The sequence below is a fragment of the Anas platyrhynchos genome, chromosome 29, assembly GCF_047663525.1.
Source record: "Anas platyrhynchos isolate ZD024472 breed Pekin duck chromosome 29, IASCAAS_PekinDuck_T2T, whole genome shotgun sequence".
Classification (NCBI taxonomy): Eukaryota; Metazoa; Chordata; class Aves; order Anseriformes; family Anatidae; genus Anas; species Anas platyrhynchos.
The window spans coordinates 3,477,091-3,495,072 of NC_092615.1; the positions used below are offsets into that span (position 1 = coordinate 3,477,091).

The window sequence follows — 17,982 nt, forward strand, 5'->3', positions numbered from 1 at the left end:
GGCACTAATTTTGAGATTTTAGAGCTCTGGGATCTCAGGACTTTGATGATGTCCTGGTTGATTTCCTGCCCTAGGGCTCCCCTTGTATCTGAAACAATCCTATGCCTGTTCAAGCCCATAGTAGGCAGCAAAAAATCTCATACAAAAAGCCATGGACAGGCTTACTACTAAATGTCTCAGAGACACTTAACTAACTCTTAACTCTTTGATAATCCTGCTGAAACTGGTGTAGGATACAGTGTCTCCCCCAAAAGGCAGGGACAGAAAAGACATACCAATGCAAGCCTGCTTTGTAGGGGTGCTCTGGAAGCCTTCATGGCACTTGCAGTGATAGGAACCAGGTGTGTTCACACAATCACCGTGCACACATGGGCTGCTGGAGCACTCATCCACATCTGCAAGAAGAAAAGCTTAAATCTGTGAGACTCCAAGGGAACACACACACAGCTACTAGGAAAGGCAATAAATGCTGGCTTCTGTGAGCTGCTGCACCCATTGACAGCATGGCCAGCAAGGATGAAAGCAGACACATTCTGCATTGAGGAGCTGAAAGCTGGAGCTGGTTGAAAGGTAAAGCCAGTCAGGCCTGAATACATGATAATGACCACGTAGAGAGTACAGTTAGAGGAGGAAAGGATCTGAAGCCTGCAGACCTGAAAGCTTGACCTCTTTCATGTCTTTTTGGAAGCTCTGCCCACTGAGCAAAGGAGGGAGAATATAGATCATCTTGGGAATCTGCTAAGCAGTGACAAGCAGCTAAGCCAATGGCAATGTTATGGCTACCAAAGGAGAGTTGTCACCATCGCTGGGCAGACAAATCCTTTCCGTCTTCTTTCAGCTTCACTAGCTGACACGAGCCCAACTACAGCCTCTCATAGGGAGCTCTGTCTGGAATGTGGGTTGTTGGGGCAGCAGCCTAAGGTGATGGCAGGAGCTTGCATGGGGCTGGTGCACGGTGGGCGCCGACCTGTGTGTGTGTCAAGCAGATTCCACTCACCAATGCATTCTCCACGCACATCTTGCTTGTACCCCATGTTGCACTCACAGCGGTAGCTGGATGGGGTGGGGATACAGCGTCCGTTCAGGCAGAGGTTAGTGAAATGCTTGCAGATGTCAATGGTCTGATTTAAAGTGGCAGTTCCTGGAAAGCACAGAGACAGCATCAGACAGATATTACGGCTCCCTTCCCATTTCTGCCCCCTTGAAGGAGGAGCAGTAAGTCCACCATGGTGCTGCAGACATAAACTGAGCTGCCTCAGAACGCTCTGCAGAGTGCTGTGCTACCAGGTGTGCCCTCACCCGGCTGGCATCCACAAGATTGCACAGCAAGCAAGGTGAGAACCAATATTTATTGTCATCCAGTGCACTTCTGCAGGCCTCAGCTCTCGGCCAGGAGCTATACAGAGATGCACATAAGAAGAGAGTCCAAGGTGGTGGGAAAAACAGTCTGTTTTGGGGAAGCAGAGAGTGAAGCAGTGACGTGAAAGCTTCATTCCTGTTTGGTAATTAGAAAGATATTCTGCACTGGAGCCAGCTTCAGCTCCCTTGCTCTGCCAGGAGATGCTGTTTGATCTGCTTCTGGGCTCAGCATTCTGCATAGCATTAGTGTCACATCCCATCACCTCCACAATGTCATAATAAATCTTGTATCTGGCTACAAGCACTGGTGGTTTGCTCATGTGTGCACAGCTCAGAGAAGTGGGCCGGCACACAGGCAAACACGCTGTGTATGTTCTGAGACAGGCAGCCAAGTTGGGTCAGCACAGTAAGAAGTAATTTTAATTACCAATGCTTGAACTTCCTGGGCCCATTCCAGGCAGACCTGGGATCCCGCCTTGTCCATTTGCCCCATTTGGTCCGATGCCTCCAGGTCCGTTGAGTCCCGGCCCAACTCCATTGGGCCCAAATCCAGGAATTCCTGGAAAGCTCCCAGGGAACCCTGGCACGACTGGGAGTCCTTCAATGCAAAGCCTGCGGTACTCATCTGAAACAAACCAGCTGCCTTAGTGCTTTTCCAAGAACGCCTTAAACCCCCCCGCTGCCTCCGCTAGAGTGCAGAGAGCAGAGACAGAGGGGTGGAGAGACAGACGGCAGGTAGGGTGGATGCTGCTGGGAACAGGGCAGATGGGGAAGGAGGGTTTTCATGCTGTACACTCTAGACCAGATGATGGGGCAGCTTGCCAGGGTGTTTGGCAATAGCCTCTTGGGGTGTATTGGGCAGGTGGGACCACTGGTTCCCTTCATGCAGGAAAGGACAGGACACAGAAGGGTGACAGACTGGTGCTGTAAAGCTCCATCCTTCTCAGAGGAGGGGTTGCTGGTGACGAAGGAAAAAAGGCAGGGACATATAGATAGCTACTTCTGAAGGCATCCTGATGTGTGGTCTCACCAGTATTTAGCCCCAATATTCAGTTACGGTGGGAGCCAAAAATTGCTGAAGGGGTACGAAGAAAGGGATAAATTCTTGCCTTGGTTGAAGGCATCTGGCTTGCCTTCGGATGAACCCCTGGCACAGAAGCCAGCATCCCATGCAACATTTCTCTGGGTGTTATGTTGATGGTTTACCATGTCTGTGCAACCCTGGGGTATAACTAGGGCAGGGCAAAAGAGCCACAGGTTGGACCAGCAGAAGGTGGGAGAGCCTTTGCATTGCACTTACCAGATCCCCGGACAGGGCACATTTCTGGAGTCTGACCGATGGCCCAGCAACGCCCCGAGTCACAGCAACACTGCATCTTGGTGTACTGGCCAGGGAGGTCCCCAGCACAGCGGCCCCCAATCAGAGCAGAGAAACATGTCCCAATCCGCTGGTCTGCAGAGAGGGAGAGAAGAAGGAGACACATTCAGAGGGGGTCATCATCGCACTCTTGGTCAGGTCCCAGGGGCCTGTTCCCATTGGTGTTTCTTCTTGCTGTCTATTATCCTAATCTGATCTTCTATTCTGCCTCATCCTCCTAGATCGTGATGTTCTCCAGCACCTTCACCTGGTGCACAACAAGGCTGTAGGAGACAAGCTTCACCCTCTAGTATTAGATCCCACATTCCCATTTAGGTTCCTATAAGCAGCCTGACCAAAACCAGAAACAGGCAGTAGGTTGGCAACACCTCTCCATTGGATTCTCTCCATTGCTTGTTGCCCTGAACTCCACAAGAAGGACAAGCTGATTCTGGTTGAAATCACAGAGCAGAAAACAGATGAGATCCCCCACTTCATCTCACGTTTCCTTACCTTCCCATTTCAAATAAATTAGGTAATTTACAGGTGTCTCCTTCCTCTCAGTAGAGTTTCTGCACTGATGATAGCCAGGTCTGGGTTCCCTCACCCAACATACACCCTGAGTTACCAGCTGGGAGAGAGAAAAGGCTGAGGATAGCTGGTCCTCAAGAGACATCACTGCAGACATTAATCGTACCACCACTGGGCAGCCTGACTCATCCTCTCAGCAGGGGCAGATAAACTGTTCTGGAGTAAATCCATTATTCAGAAAACTGCATCCTGGGGCTGCGATCTCCATTCTTCAGGTTCCTCCTGACATTGGTGTCTGTCTTGCTTATTTAGGTTACGCTTGTGACCAAGGACTGTCCATTAGTGTCAATATAACTGCACAACCCTTCCTTTGTGGACAAAGCTGTTTAGCCTCTGCAGAAGTCTGGCAGATCTGATATTTGATTTTAATATACTCGAATTTTTTGACTGTGTTTTAAGAATGAAGTGCTCCAAAAAAAAAAGTGTTTGAGGGACCATTTGGAGCCTCTCCATCACCTCCAAGCATGGAGTGGGACAAAGTCCCTCCTTACCATTTCATGTCCAAATATACTGCCTCAAAGGTAATTCAGATCTACTAATGAAATCTAGGAACCAAGAAGGCTTGGTGAAAATGGAAGGAAATGTATTTGGAAATATATTTTGGAAATTCATTATCATGGCTAAGGTACACAGAAAGCTGAGCAACACCCTCATCTGTTGACAACAGCACAGAGTTGGAGACAAACTAATCCAGACAGAGGGAGTACTGGCAAGAGGGAGCCTGGCTGTGCAGCTTAGTGACTGCAACCTCTAAAAAAAGGACAAATTTCAGCAATGTGCAAGGTGGGAGGTACTGCACCTCACTAGACCTTGTTCTCCTTGGGGACTTTGTGGGTGCAGTGGCATACGAGGCTGTAGGGAAAGTTCCCTGTTGACTGCTAAACTGATGAAGGTTAGAGCTGCTGTTTCTTTGTTTGGTTTTCACTTGTAGCAGGACAGAACTGGCAGCCCAAGGTGGCAGCCCAAGGTGGTTAGCCACCACTTTGGCAAGGCTGGGGATCAAGGTTCAACACTTCCAGCAACAGCCAGTGATCCCCAGTGTTGTACTTGTTGTACTAAGCAATGACCTTCCCACAGCCACCACAGTCCAGTGTGGGCCTGCACATCTCAGGCAAGGCTGTACCTTTTCTTTCCAGAGTGGTTATAAAGGTACGTGCCCTAAGATCCTTGCTTCCCACGAGGAAACACTCCCTGCTAGGTTCCAGCGTCTCTCTGTAACCAAATGGACTGTTCTCAATCTCACACGCCTCTCGTCTGATGGCCTCCCGTTCCCAGAGGATGCCTGTTTCAGGTCATGGGTTAGTTCCCACAGCCTGGACGGAGCAGTAAGAACAAGCCCTGGATGATGGTCAAAGCCTGCAAGCACAGCCAAAGCCACAGACACCAAGCCTGGCAGTGGTGTTTAGTGTGTGTGGCTTCTGGACAAGGCCCAGGAGACTGAGGGTCTTTCATATGTCTAGCAAGCCTTGTCTGGCACCAAGCCCTTTAGGAAAACCTGGAATCTTCCACTCATTCATCTCCCGTCCTTGTTTCTCAAGTAAATTAATGAGGGGGAAAGTCTAGTCTGATTTGTCGTCTGTGCTTTTAGACTGAATTAGCCAGCAGGCTGACACTTTCCTGAAATATAACTAAAATTAATTGCATGGAACTGTTTGATCTGTGGGCTGTAGTTACATCTCTTCTTTGATCACATCTCGGGGACCTGCAGAGGACAGCAACCCTGTTTAAAGCCAGGGTGACTATACCAGCAGCTCTTTTAGTAACATTCCTTCAGCCATTCGCCAGCACCGAGTTCAACACGAACTGTTCCTCTAAACAGAAACGTTATCCAAGAAAGAGACTTGCAGTAGGGCAGACAGACCAGGAGAAAGGAACTTTGAGCAAGGGGATTGAATGCAGCACAGGAATAGCTCCTAATCCTAGTAAAGCAAAGTACTAGCTATATGGATGTTTCGGTCATCCCACGTCCTTGATCTCTGGCAAATGAAGATGCCCAAAATCAATGCCCTTATCTTTGTAGGTTTTGGTGGCAGCTGCTGGTGTGTAGAAGAGGGTGATGTTTTCACAGCACCTTGACAGGTTGGGAGTGTTATTTAACATCAGCATGCAGCCCACTCCTATTCCAGAAAGCAGCCACTCACTGAACAAACCAAGGCAGCATAGCGGGGACACTTGGAAAAGTTGCGTGAGCCCCTTTACCTCAAACCATTGGTGTGAATTTAGCTAAAAGCTACTTAGGACAGAGCTTAGATGAAGTTCTAAATTGGAGGGTGGTAGTTTGGAATAAACCCTGTGGGCATTAGAAATAACAGATTTCACCCAGCCCTTCTGTTCTTCTATGGGATGCTTGCTGCCATAAAGGCAGTGATACATGGTGACAGCCAGACAGTTAACGAGCAAGAAGTAATTCAGAGAATGCAACTTCTCCTACAGACAGACACGTGTTGACAGGTTTGACAAGGCAGGGAGGTCACAGCAGTTTGTGTAATGGAGGGAATGGTCCGGCCTTTACTCATCTGGATGAACATTTATTAAATTCAGCTGTCTTTGCTGCAGTTTGTAATAATCTCTTTCAGAAACGAAGGTCAGAACCAATTGAAAACCCATCTGGAGCTGCCTTGGGCAGAGGCAAGGGTGGATGGAAAGAACAGTGGGTCCCTGCAGTCCCTCTATGACCTCTTGCAGGACCACCCACACGCTGGAGGTACCAGCGAAAGCCATCGTGTTTTTGTTCAGCCTTCCTCTGCAGCTGTTATGGGAACAGATTTGCACAGTAACCTTGGTAAATCAGATAACGCTGCAGGTGAGAAATAAGGTGCATGTGAGATTACACAGTGCACAGAGGTGGTGGATAGACGCATAGGTCTGTCGGTGGTCTCTGATTCAGGAAGGCTGTGGATGCTTTGTAAGGTCCCACCAGGAGTGATGCAGCAGGAAATTGAATTTGTTTTGCATATCATCTGGGGACAGAAGCAACTCCAAGATGGAGCTGCCTGCTGGTGTCTGGCAGAGTCTGCGCCCATATGGCTGGACCAGCATCTCAAAGGCATAGGAGTGTCATGATACCTGGGACAAGCAGTACACCAGGAGCTGCACTCTCTGGATAACGGGTGATAATTCATCATGGCAAGTCTCCATTCATGTCAGCGTGGACATCCTCTCTGTGGTGGGCACAAGGTGACAAGGGTGTTCAGGCATTTAAGAACTTGTTGGCTGGTTCCAGTTTTTAAGCAGCCAGTAGAAGAGAGAAAAGTCTGTGCAAAGGAATTGCATACAGCAATGGATTCTCATGGCGTACATATATAAGTTTGTTTGATTTAGTCATCAGTAGTTTATGGAAGTTACGTGAGGAAAAGTGAGAGACTTAGAGAATGGAAATAAATTTGAAAACTTATTTCTAGTTGTTTCTGGTTTAAGGGAATAAACTCTTTTCTTGATTTTTTAAAATTTCATTTCTTTTTCTCCACATTTATCACATTCATTTCATCACAGAACATTTTTATTTTTTTTTTCCATCAATTTCTTTTTTCTTTTTGTTATTTGTAAATTCCCAAGGATTGGGAAATTATGAAAAAGATCAGGGCAAAAGTTGCAAAGGGGCAAAGGAAAATGAAAACAAGGGGAAAAACATTAACAGCTTGCCTTTATCAGTGCACAAATATGAAGACAAGTATAAAAAGTTATTATAATGTTTTAAATTACTATTTCCCTAATTTTGCACATTTCATCCTGATGAAAACCTGATCTGTTCTTTGGAGGTGGGGTGGAAGCAGACAGAGAAGGAGGAATAGGAAATACTGGTACTGCATCCCAGAGAAGAACTTTAGAGGGTAAACATTTCTTCCACTTTGTGTCTTGCCTTTTACTGAAACTGAGAATCTCAAGCGGCCAAAACCAAACAAACTAATGGTTTGAAAAAGGCATTTGGCTCTGACTATAAAAGGACCTGAGGGTGATTAACTCAGCAGGGAACTGCAACACAGACATCAGCATGTAGCCAGAGGACTACCACCCAAGATGTCCAATGGTGTTTGGTTTGCATGGAAGAAAGGTGCAAAAGGAGCCTCATGCAGTGGTGAGGACACTCAACCAGGACTAAGGATGTCATCACATGTTCTCAGTTTCTGGAAACCTAACCAATTTCATTCTTGTCTGGGTAAGATTAGTATAGATGGCGGTGTCCATCTCAGTGGAAAGTGATGTGAGAACAAAGGAATAATGTGTGCAACTCCCACTAAACCAATATCCATGACACACCTTGGCCTCCAGTGCCACTTCTGCTGTCTCACTGAAGGAAGGCTGCAGTACAAACAGGGAAGCTCTGGATTATCAGAAGGCAGTTTCTTTGTTGGCAAGTGATATAGTAAATTCACTCCCTCCCTGGCTCCTGGCTGTTCACTGTTTTCTAAACTCACCTTCCAGTTTAACTGTTTTAAGCCTGAGGTATAAATGCATCCTTGAAATAATTCCCCTTCCTCTTTTCTCATTGTTGTCCCCAGCCAAGGTCTCACCAAGTCATGGACCCCCTTGTCCTTCTGGGCCTGGACATGATGGTGCTCACCAGAGGGCAGTGGGAGGAGGATGGGAATCCCAGTGACTATGGAGCCCTTCTATACCCTCAGTCCCTGAAGGTATCTGGGAAGAGCTCCCCTTGGCAGCATACCCAGTTCCCTTGACCCTTTAGGAAGTGCTGAGAGCTGTTGGGGGGCTCTGCTCATAGTCCCTCCAGCTCCTTCTTAATCCTTTTGAGCCTGTGACCCTCACACCACTTCCTTTTTGTCATTTCTCAGTGTCATAAATATTATCTTCTCATATTTCCTCTTTCCTGTTGTTCTCTCCCTTCCTGGAAAATGACCAAAGCAGTCAGAAAGGGTTCTCCGGGCAGGTGAGGCCCTCCGTGACACCTTCACAACCTCCTTTCAATCTCTCACAGTCTCTCTTTCAGAGCACTGCTGTCCTATCAGGAGAAATGAGCAAAGAAAGCAATGCGCAGGACTGCTGGCTTGCACTGAACAAGGGAATACCACGTGCATGACTGGAAATGCACCCGAACATCCATTTTACTCATTTGAAAACTATGCTTTTAAGCAGTTCTTGAAAAGCAAACCATTGTACAAACAAGGCTCACAAACTGCTAGAGCAGATTCTTCTGCTGCCTGCAAAGCACTGAGCCTGTCTTTTACAAGCATAAATGAATGAAACTGTTGTGAATACACGTGGAACTGGATTCTTTGTGTCAAGCACAGATGGTTGAATCATTCAATAAATGTTCATTTCAAATGATGACAGACTTTCTCCAGTTACGCCGCTGTTTGCATTTTACTGGGGAAGGCAGCTAATGAGATCTGGGATCAACTCAAGCTCAGTGTCTTGCTGTTTCAGCTGCAAAAACTACAGGAGATTATTCAAATGCAATAAAAAGGTGTTTACTTTTCTAAAAAGGGAGGGGAAAGGGATGGGAATATATGAAGTTGGCCACCATAAAATCTCCACATACTCAGTGTGGGTGCCCCATGATATATAAAGCCCTATGTGGTCATTTTCAGTCTAAACATCTGAGAGGTGGTGGTATGACAATCTCTTCTGCTCTCTCCTGATGCTTTTCTTGTTTTAAGGGTGTCTACATTATTTATTAACTTTCAATTTTACAAACTATTTATTTGATTTATTTCATAGGATGTAAATAGTGGGTTAAAACTCCCAAAATAAGCACTAAAACCCCGTCAACCGATATAAACAGGGTTTATAAAATATGGATTCCACTGCAACAGCACCCAATGGTAACTGTGTATTTTGCCAGATAAAATATTGTGCGTCCCAAAATATGACAGCACGCTAGCAGCATTTATTAGCTCAGGGAAATGGCTAGAGCATGATGTATTGAGTTTAGATCCAGTCATGGTCCACTGTAGCTAACTAAGCTTTGGACTATTTTTAAATTTGGTCTTTCTAATTTTATTTAGTTCTCTTTACTTGAAACATTTGGTTTCAAGGAAAGTAGAGAAATGTCCATATGACTCATAAGACAGCCATCACACCCTCAAGGCTTATGGAAGGGCCTGGGAAACAGGGGAGAAAAGAATTTCATTCTTTTTAAAACCTACCAGGTGCCCAAACAAGGTGAAACGTATGTTATACTTTATAACATTTTCTTTCTGGAACTGGAACATGATTAATTTTTATTCCAGGTTCTAGGGATATAAAAGAGCTTGGATTTTTATATTTATTTATTTTCTTTATTAATTTCCAGGACTTTCCACAAAAACTGTGCCTGACATTTTCCATTGCACTAACAATGATCCTTGCCAAAGATCCTTGCCTTTCCTGTAACAGTTCCTCTTTACAGATCCTTGCATCCTTGCGTTTCTAAAGGCAAATTAAGTTTCTGAACAGAAAGACAAACCCTGGGGTTCATTTTGACTAAAGTAACTGCTCCTGCTGAAAGCAAGTAAGTAGAGATCTGATCTATTTATCATAGATACTGTTGTCCGTTTCAAAGAGAAATGGACCATCAAATATTTACAAGACTTGGAAAAGAATTTTGATCTGTTAAACATGCAAGATTCACTCCAGGCTCTGTAGTCTGGAGGCAAAACAGCTCGTAAGTCTGGGGAAAGCTTGCCTGGACTTGAGCCAATTCTGGAAAGCTTTGAAATACAGGCATCTTGAGCCAAACTAAGAGTGAACAGGTATGTTTGAGCCTGTTAAGTGGCACACACTGTCCACAACCAAGCCCTTCACGCAGTCTGCAAGACTGTGATTTCCTTATGGGCCTGGAAGTCATTTTGTTGCCAGAAATTGGATATTGTGGGAGGAAGGTGGGCTACAAGGTAGTGTGTAAGAGCTTACACAGCAGCCTTGTAAGCCTGCAGGCTCAGCATGTGTGCAGGAATTGGTGTCTATAGTGCCCTGTGCCATGCTTGGGAAGCACCTCTTTCTTTCCAGTGACTACAGAGGGAAACCAGACAGCCAGCTCAGTGCAAAGCAACTCAGTCCTGAAAGGTTGAGTTCAGTGCAGTGAAATGAGGCCAATTGAGTCCACAGTCCAACTGCTTATTAGCTTGGGGCAGTAGAGATTTATGAGCCATTACCTGTAGTCTAAACAGGAAGAAGGAGGACATGACAAAAGTCACCATTTATTTGCATTGGTTGTGCAAACATTTGGAGTGAGCTTTCCTGCTCCTTCACCTCTGCAAAGCAAGTGGATGAATGTGCAGCTGCAGGGTGTTCCTGTAACTGGCCTCCTCTGATTCATGAAAGCTTACAGGCTTCTCCTTGGACCTTCACACTGTGGCATACACTGTGCCTGCAATTCAGTCACAGGGGGCTGCTGATATCTGTCTGTCTGACATTTAACGCAGGAGAAAAGTGATAGGATACGAGCACAAGGGTTCTTCTTCAAGCAGACCACTACCCTAGCCAGACACCTTCTACCTCAGTCCTCTTAGTGTCCCTAAGCAGCCTCCTGTGAAACACTTTAAGCACTAAGGCATCTGCAGCCCAAGTTATTCTCTGTGACTCGGAGATGGGGAAAGCCCTGGTCCACAGCAGCCAAGGAGGAGAGCATCAAAACCTGTGACCAGGCTGGACTGTAGCAGCACATGAAAGGACAGCACATGAAAACCAGCATTTTACAGCTATTGCATGAACGATGACTTTCTGAGATGAGCTATCAAGCATCTTACCAATGCAGCGGGATCCATCCGGGCTTGTCATGAAACCACGCGGACATGTGCACACGTAGCTGCCTGCTGTGTTGGTACACTCACCACCATCACACACGCTGGAGACTGCTCCACACTCATCCACATCTGGAAAAGAACAAACCAACGGTGATTATGTTTCTTTGCAAACCATCTCCTTTCCTACCTGCGGTATCGATCCAGGACCAGAGTTGGGAACACACAGGCCAGCTGCTGGTGTTAAGGACTGTTATGGGATGATTGAAACCCTTAGTGGACTCCTAGCAGTGGATCGGTAGAGAAAACAAGACTCTTCTAAAGAGTAATTCAGTAGGCTTCATGAAGGCATCTACCTATTTCCACTGACAACAGAGGTCTTTGGGTAGGTTGATCTAAAATGTTCAGCTCTCTGGAGCACAAAGGAAGCTTTAGGACAGAAACACATCTGTGTAAATGCCTGAAGGCAGAGATGCTTCTGAAAACATCACGTTTTTAAAAAGCACTGGACACCTAAAAAAAAAACACAACAGCTATGCTCAGGCCTCAGAGAGGCCAGGCAGCCTCAGTGCCCAAACATATGGTAATGATTGCAGAAAGATTACCAAGGCACTGAAATTCAGAGAAAACCACACCAATGATACAGCTTTTACCATTTGAACTTACAGTGTGATCTGCCTAGTGTGGAGATAACAGCATACCTGCACCACAAACTGAACACAGAGACTAGCCCCATTGCCAAAGGCCTGGCTACCTGAGCCTGGATGCTGAAGGAGCTCCGATAGGAGCTTTTCGCATCCACATCTCACTGCAGAGCCAGATTCTTCCCTCTGTCTCTCCCCCACGTTTCCTTCCCGATGCAGCTGATGTCCCTGTGAGGAATTCTGTCTCCAAGCAAACATCTCCCTGCTCCCCATGCACCAAAATCTGCCAAGTAACCATCAGTCCCTCCGGAACTTCAGACAGAACATGTTTTTTATCCTAAGGGAAAACACATAATCCTATCCCAATGGCTTACATTGGGCCCTGTCAAAATGAGTTTCTACACACAATTCTCCAGCTGTGCCTGAACAATTAGGGATTGGATTATGGTTCTTCAGAGTCAGCTTTTTCATTAGACTGTTCATAGAAACCAGATACTAATGCCACGCCTCATCAAGCTGTTTACACCTGTGAAGATGACAGGGAAATACATCCATGACATCCCACTCTACACTGCACTGGTGTGGCCTCATATTGAGAGCACCACATTATAAAACAGCACATAAAACTGTTAGAGAGCACCTAAAGGGGGGCTATGAAGATGGCAAAGGGAAGTTCTAGAAGGGAAGACACATGAGGAGCTGATGAAGTCACTTGGTTTGTTCAACCTGGAGAAGAGGAGGCCGAGAGGAGGCCTTATGGCGGCCTGCAGCTTCCTGATGAGGGCAGTGGAGAGGCAGGTGCTGAGCTCTGCTCTCTGGTGACAGCAACAGGACCGGAGGGAATCTGCATCAGGGAAGGTTAAGGCTGGATGTTAGGAAAGGTTCTTCACCAAGAGGGTGGTTGGGCACTGGAGCAGGCTCCCCAGGGAAATTCATGGCATCAAGCATGCCGGAGTTCAACAAGTGCTTGGACAGCGCTCTCAGACATATGGCCTGATTTTTGAGTGGTCCTCCAACCCAGGAGCTGGACTCGATACTTGTGCATCCCTTCCAACTTACATATTCTATGATTCTATAACCTGCTCCATTCACTTGGGCTTAATTTTATGCATAGAAATATAAAATTTCATGTGGGTGGTGATTTCCCGGACTTCTAATTTGTCAAGATGTCTCTTTAAGACCTCTCTACACTTAAGGGAGTCAACAGATCCTGTTAGTTGAGTATCATCAGCAAACAGTATGGAGTCCTGTGTCCAGATCACTTTGTTTCTAAAAATATTGAAAAGAACTTGCCTTAAAATGGATCCCTGTGGAACCCCATTAGTGATTAACCAGCAGCCTGATGAAACCCTATTTACTATAACTCTTTGAGCCTTACCCATCAGCCAATTGTTCACTCATTGTATTATGTATTCATCTAGCTTTATGCTGGACATTTTGTCCAAAAGGATACTGTAAGAGACAGTATTGAAAGCTTTGCTAAAATACATTTAAAAAAAAAAACAAACAAAAAACACATTACTGGGTTCTCTCTGTCAACTGGATGGGTAACTTTGTCATAATAGGAAATTAAGTTAGTTACACAGGACTTTCCCTCCATGAACCCATCTTGGCAGTGACTAATGACTGTGTTGTATTTCAAGTGTTTTTTTTTTCAATAACCGCCAGAATAATCTTTTCCATAATCTTACCAGGCTCTGCAGTGAGACTACCAGGCCTGTAGATACCAGGGTCTTCTTTCTTACCCCTCTTGAAAATTAGAAAAACATTTGCTGGCTTCCAGTCAACTGGGGCCTCTCCAGATTTCCAAGACCTTTGAAAAACAATTGAGAGAGGTCTTGCGATGACATCAGCCAGCTCTTTGGGTACCCTGGGATGAATCCCATTGGGACCTATAGACATATGTGCATTCATCTGGAACAGAAAATCCCAAACAAGCTCAGAGTTGGCTGGAAGTTTATCATTCCCCCAGTCAAGGCCCTTCAAATCAGGTCTCCAGGGGTCCCAGGGCCCATCATCAGTGTTATAGGCAGGAACAAAGAATCATTAAAAGTCTCTGGTTTGTGGTGATCATCCTCATCAAGTAACAGACTAATGTTATCTCTAGTCTTCCTTCTCCTGACAACATACTTTAAGAGGCCCTTTCTGCTGGCCCCACGGTACTGGTGAGTTTCAACTCTAATTGAGCCTTGGCCACATGAATTTTCTCCCTACAATAACAAACAGCATCTCTGTAGTCCTCCTGTGTCACCCGACCTTGCTTCCATTGTCCACCATATACCAAGAGGGGAAGATGCATTCTTATTTGTTTTCTCAGTAATTCCAAAATCATGCTATCATAAACATAATTTTGGCTGCCTTTTACACACAGCAGACACTGCCTCTGTCCTTGCAGTGTTCCTTTAGCTCTTTGATGCTCAGAGTCCTCGTAACAGATAAACATGACCTGAAACCTAGAAAGGCAGCAATGCAAATTTACAGAAAACACTTCCCCCACCTGGGCCCCTGCAGGGAAAGAGATTTTATCATTACAGTCTACCCTGTCATTTAATTACAGGCCTGTGTTTGGTTACAATTTGCAGAACACTCCAAGAGATAGACTTTTATGAAGCAAACACTGGTTGTACTATCAGAAATAGCTGTTTAAAACATCTGCATAGCTCTCTTGAAGTTTGTTGTATCAGAGATCTGGAGGCCAGCTGACAGGCAGGCATCTTATTAGCTCACTATAGGTAGTGTCAGTCATCCAAGAAAAAGTGTATGTGAGGAGTGGGCAGGAGTGACAGCAAATACATTCCTTTCTTAAGGAAAAATGGAGTTAATTCAAAACGTTAAATCAAGATGTAACATTTTTTTTTCTTCATTTAAAATCCTAGCTCAGAAGAGACCAGTGTGAGCAAGACAATATGCAGGAAGAAAAAAAAAAGCAAACGTTTCTCAAGACTACTTGCACATCCTGTACTTTGAGAAACTGAGCTCTGGGCTTTGTTGTTGTTTCACTTCTTCCCAACCACATCTGCCTTCTTTATTTTCTCTTTCTAAAGTGCCTCATAGTTTTGATTCATTCAAAGCTGAAGTCCTTGGAGAGCTTGATGCCGTGGGACACATATGTACACCTCTCATTAACACCCAGCTGCCAGTTCTGGGTAAGGAATTCTTCCAACTCCAACCTGGCTACTTCATGAGTTTTCCAAATATCTGTTAAGAATTAAAGCAATATTCTGTGCACTCTGCTCTTCAGACAATGGCAGAATTCAATGCAAACGTTGATTTTGGACCTGATCTCCATTTCGTTGGGTTGGACTTGGCCTGATCATTTAATACTGAAGATGCTGGAAGCCAAAGGCTACAGAACTTCAGAAACAGAGAGAGTCGCAGCCTGCAAAGCCCATCCAACACGGGTGCCCACAGACTGAAACCCCAACCTTTCCATCTGCTAGAAAAACAGGAACTGATGGAGAAAACATCTCTGTGTCACGTAGCAGAGGTCACGCCTCATCAACCCTCTCTCGTGCAGCACACGGGACTCTCAGACCTTTCCTTCCAGAAAGCACAAAGAAACCACAGAAGAGAGTAATGGAACCCTCCAAGCCACACCAAATCCATGGAAATGAGCTTTTAATGGATACAAACAATGAACTCTTTTTCTAGACATTTTGTAAGAAAATTGAAAACACGCTAATAAAATGGCTATCGTGTTCCATCGGGAGGAAAATGGGCCAGCCTACCGTCTCTGCTCACGAAAAAAGCAGGAAAACTCCCTCCAATTTAGAAACATGAATGAGATTCAACAGAGTAAAAAATAGAGCCTTGTCTTCATCAGAAAATTCAGAATTTTGTGTGGCGGTGACAAAAAGTCTACTGCAGACTAGCCCTTCGGGACATAAGTGGCATCTAACATGTCAGTGAACAAGTGCTAAATAGAAAGAGGTGAGTTAAAAAAGGAAAGGAGAGATTTGTAATTAAAGGATCTGTTCTTCCTTGGCAGAATCTGTCTCCTGGAGATGCAGATGACTACCAAAAAGGATCTATCATGAATAGATTTAAACAGAGCTTGTTACACAAAGCATGCAATGCCTTTCACCCCCTTGCCTGGTATTTCTCTATGTACTTTATTGTATCTTGTATGTTATCATTCTGGAACAGATTTGGATATGAGACATTTATTCCTTTTTGGGCACTGGAAAGCATCTTGGGTGAGTTACTGGTACTACATACTTCACTGATAATAGAGCTGGCATAGCATTTTGTTATTCCATACAGGAAAGGCTATTAAGAAAAGAGATGAAATTATTGGCAGAGAAGCAATGAAATCATGAAAGAAAAAGTTTTGTTCAGTCGGTGATTCTACGCTTGAGAACATGTGACAGAACTGTTCCCTTAAGTATAATTTTAATGGTTGCTTTAAAATGTAACTCAGTGTAACTCAGTTTTAGGTCAGAGGTTGGACTCGATGATCTTGAGGTCTCTTCCAACCTAGACAATTATGTGATTCTGTAACAAACTCCGCTTCCCTCTGATTTCTTGATAAAACTTTTTGTATCAGGAAGATGTGATGATTTCAGTTTTGATGTTTCTTTCCTTCATTACCATTACTGTCAGGAGTGCTTTCTTGTGTCCTCCTCAACAATGCTTTCTTCCAGCAGTATTAAGAAGTTAGCTTGATATTAAGCATGCCACTCTTTCAGAACTCACACATTTCCAGTCCCCTTACAAACCTCAACAGATTCTGCTTTTTCCCTGTTCCTCCATAAACCAAGCCTAGGATCTGTCAATTTAATTGTAAACTGACATGTGTCCTCCTTGCTCATTGTCTCATACAAACACAGTATTAATGCAGTCCTTTTTTCCTTTGCAAAGCCAGCCTTGTCTTCAGTACCAGTTAAGAGAGCAGCCTTCCCCATCCTCAGATCCTGTCTCTCCCCTTTCCCCCTCCTCACTGGGTTTCACAGACTACTTATATCTTTCAGAAAGTGAGCAGGCGACTCTCTGTGCCAGAAATTTCTCATTATGTGTTGTACAGCCCCAGGCTCAAGAACTCTTGATCCCTTGAGCTCCCTCAGAATACAATGAACAAAGGCATAAAATAAGCCACTATTTGAAAGTGTCACATTCATTAGAGATGAGATGTAGAAATAACTCTGGAACTAAGCAACCCTGAACTTGGAGAACATATAAGTTCAAATCCAAACTTGATGTTGTGTGCACATTTTCATGTTTAACAGATAGAACAAGGACATAATTTTCCTTATGGGGCTGACAAAATTTCACCCAGTGTATCCAGCTGTAACCATCTGATATGCTTGGGAGATTGGGGCCTGACCTGGACTCTGTTATCAGCAGAGTAGGTCTTGCATAAGAACAGCATCTTTACTCTTCAGGGATTCAGGAACTGAAAATGAAGCCTTGATTTCATGTGCCATTTCTGTTAAGAGATTAAGTATCACCATGGAAAGCTAATGATATTATTTCTACTCCTGCTTATTCCCACTGATAAACAGCCCAAAGAAGATTAGTGGTACATGCTGCTGCATTAATGAAGGAGACATCATTTATCAGCAAACACAGTGACACAGGCTCTGACCTTTGGCTCAAACACAATCCCATCTGCTGACTTCACTCCCCGGGAAGAATCCTATAAGCAGAAAATACAAGCTCCTGGGAACTAGGGAAGAATTTAACACAGACATTTCATTTAGCTTTAATATTTCCTGGTTGCTGGACTTGAATGAGGCATCTGAAAACAAGAGGAAACCATTTACTTTTCCCAAGAGATGGTCTCAGTGCAAGCTGAGAATTCACTATTTTCACCAGCTGCAAAATAAGTGCAAACAGACTCAAAAAGGGAATTCCTACAGTGTTGAGATTTTAGGTTTGGAGCACACCTGGATAAAAAAACATATCCTCTTATGGTTGTGGTCATTATTTTGATTAAAAATCCCTATTCCACTGTAGTTTAGACTGTTACAGTGACTTTGGCAGTACAGACGTTTCAGGAGGTCAGGAATTAGGTGCTTATCTGCTATACCAAGCAGTTCAATCCTGACTTATCAAAGCATGCAGCAAACTCTCTGAGACAAGGCTTAGCTCCTTTTAGCTCCTAAGTTGAAAGGACCTTCAGAGATCATGTAGTCCAATTGATCACTTCAGGGCTAACCAAAAGTTAAAGCATATTATTGAGGGTGTTGTCCAAATGCCTCTTGAACACTGGCAGGCATGGGCCATCAGCTCCCTCTCTGGGAAGCCACTTCTAGTGTTTGACCACCCTCACAGTGAATAACTTTTTCCTTATATCTAGTGTGAACCTCCCCTGGCATAGCTTTGTGGTGTTCCTTTATGTTCTGATTAACAC

The 17,982-nt window shown here is 44.7% G+C and overlaps 1 protein-coding gene across 5 annotated transcripts in view; it reads right to left on the reverse strand.

Moving 5' to 3' along the window:
• Nucleotides 1-17,982, reverse strand: part of LOC101790805 (fibrillin-2) — a 116,513-nt gene that overhangs the window by 40,735 nt on the left and 57,796 nt on the right. For all 5 annotated transcript variants that reach the window (XM_038169201.2, XM_038169199.2, XM_072029151.1 and 2 more), the window contains exons 9-13: nt 10,993-11,118; nt 2,660-2,812; nt 1,787-1,984; nt 998-1,141; nt 276-395 (exon numbers count right to left, since the gene is read on the reverse strand). In XM_038169201.2, coding sequence (XP_038025129.1) covers nt 276-395; nt 998-1,141; nt 1,787-1,984; nt 2,660-2,812; nt 10,993-11,118 — 741 coding nt within the window. The remainder of the gene's footprint in view (nt 1-275; nt 396-997; nt 1,142-1,786; nt 1,985-2,659; nt 2,813-10,992; nt 11,119-17,982) is intronic.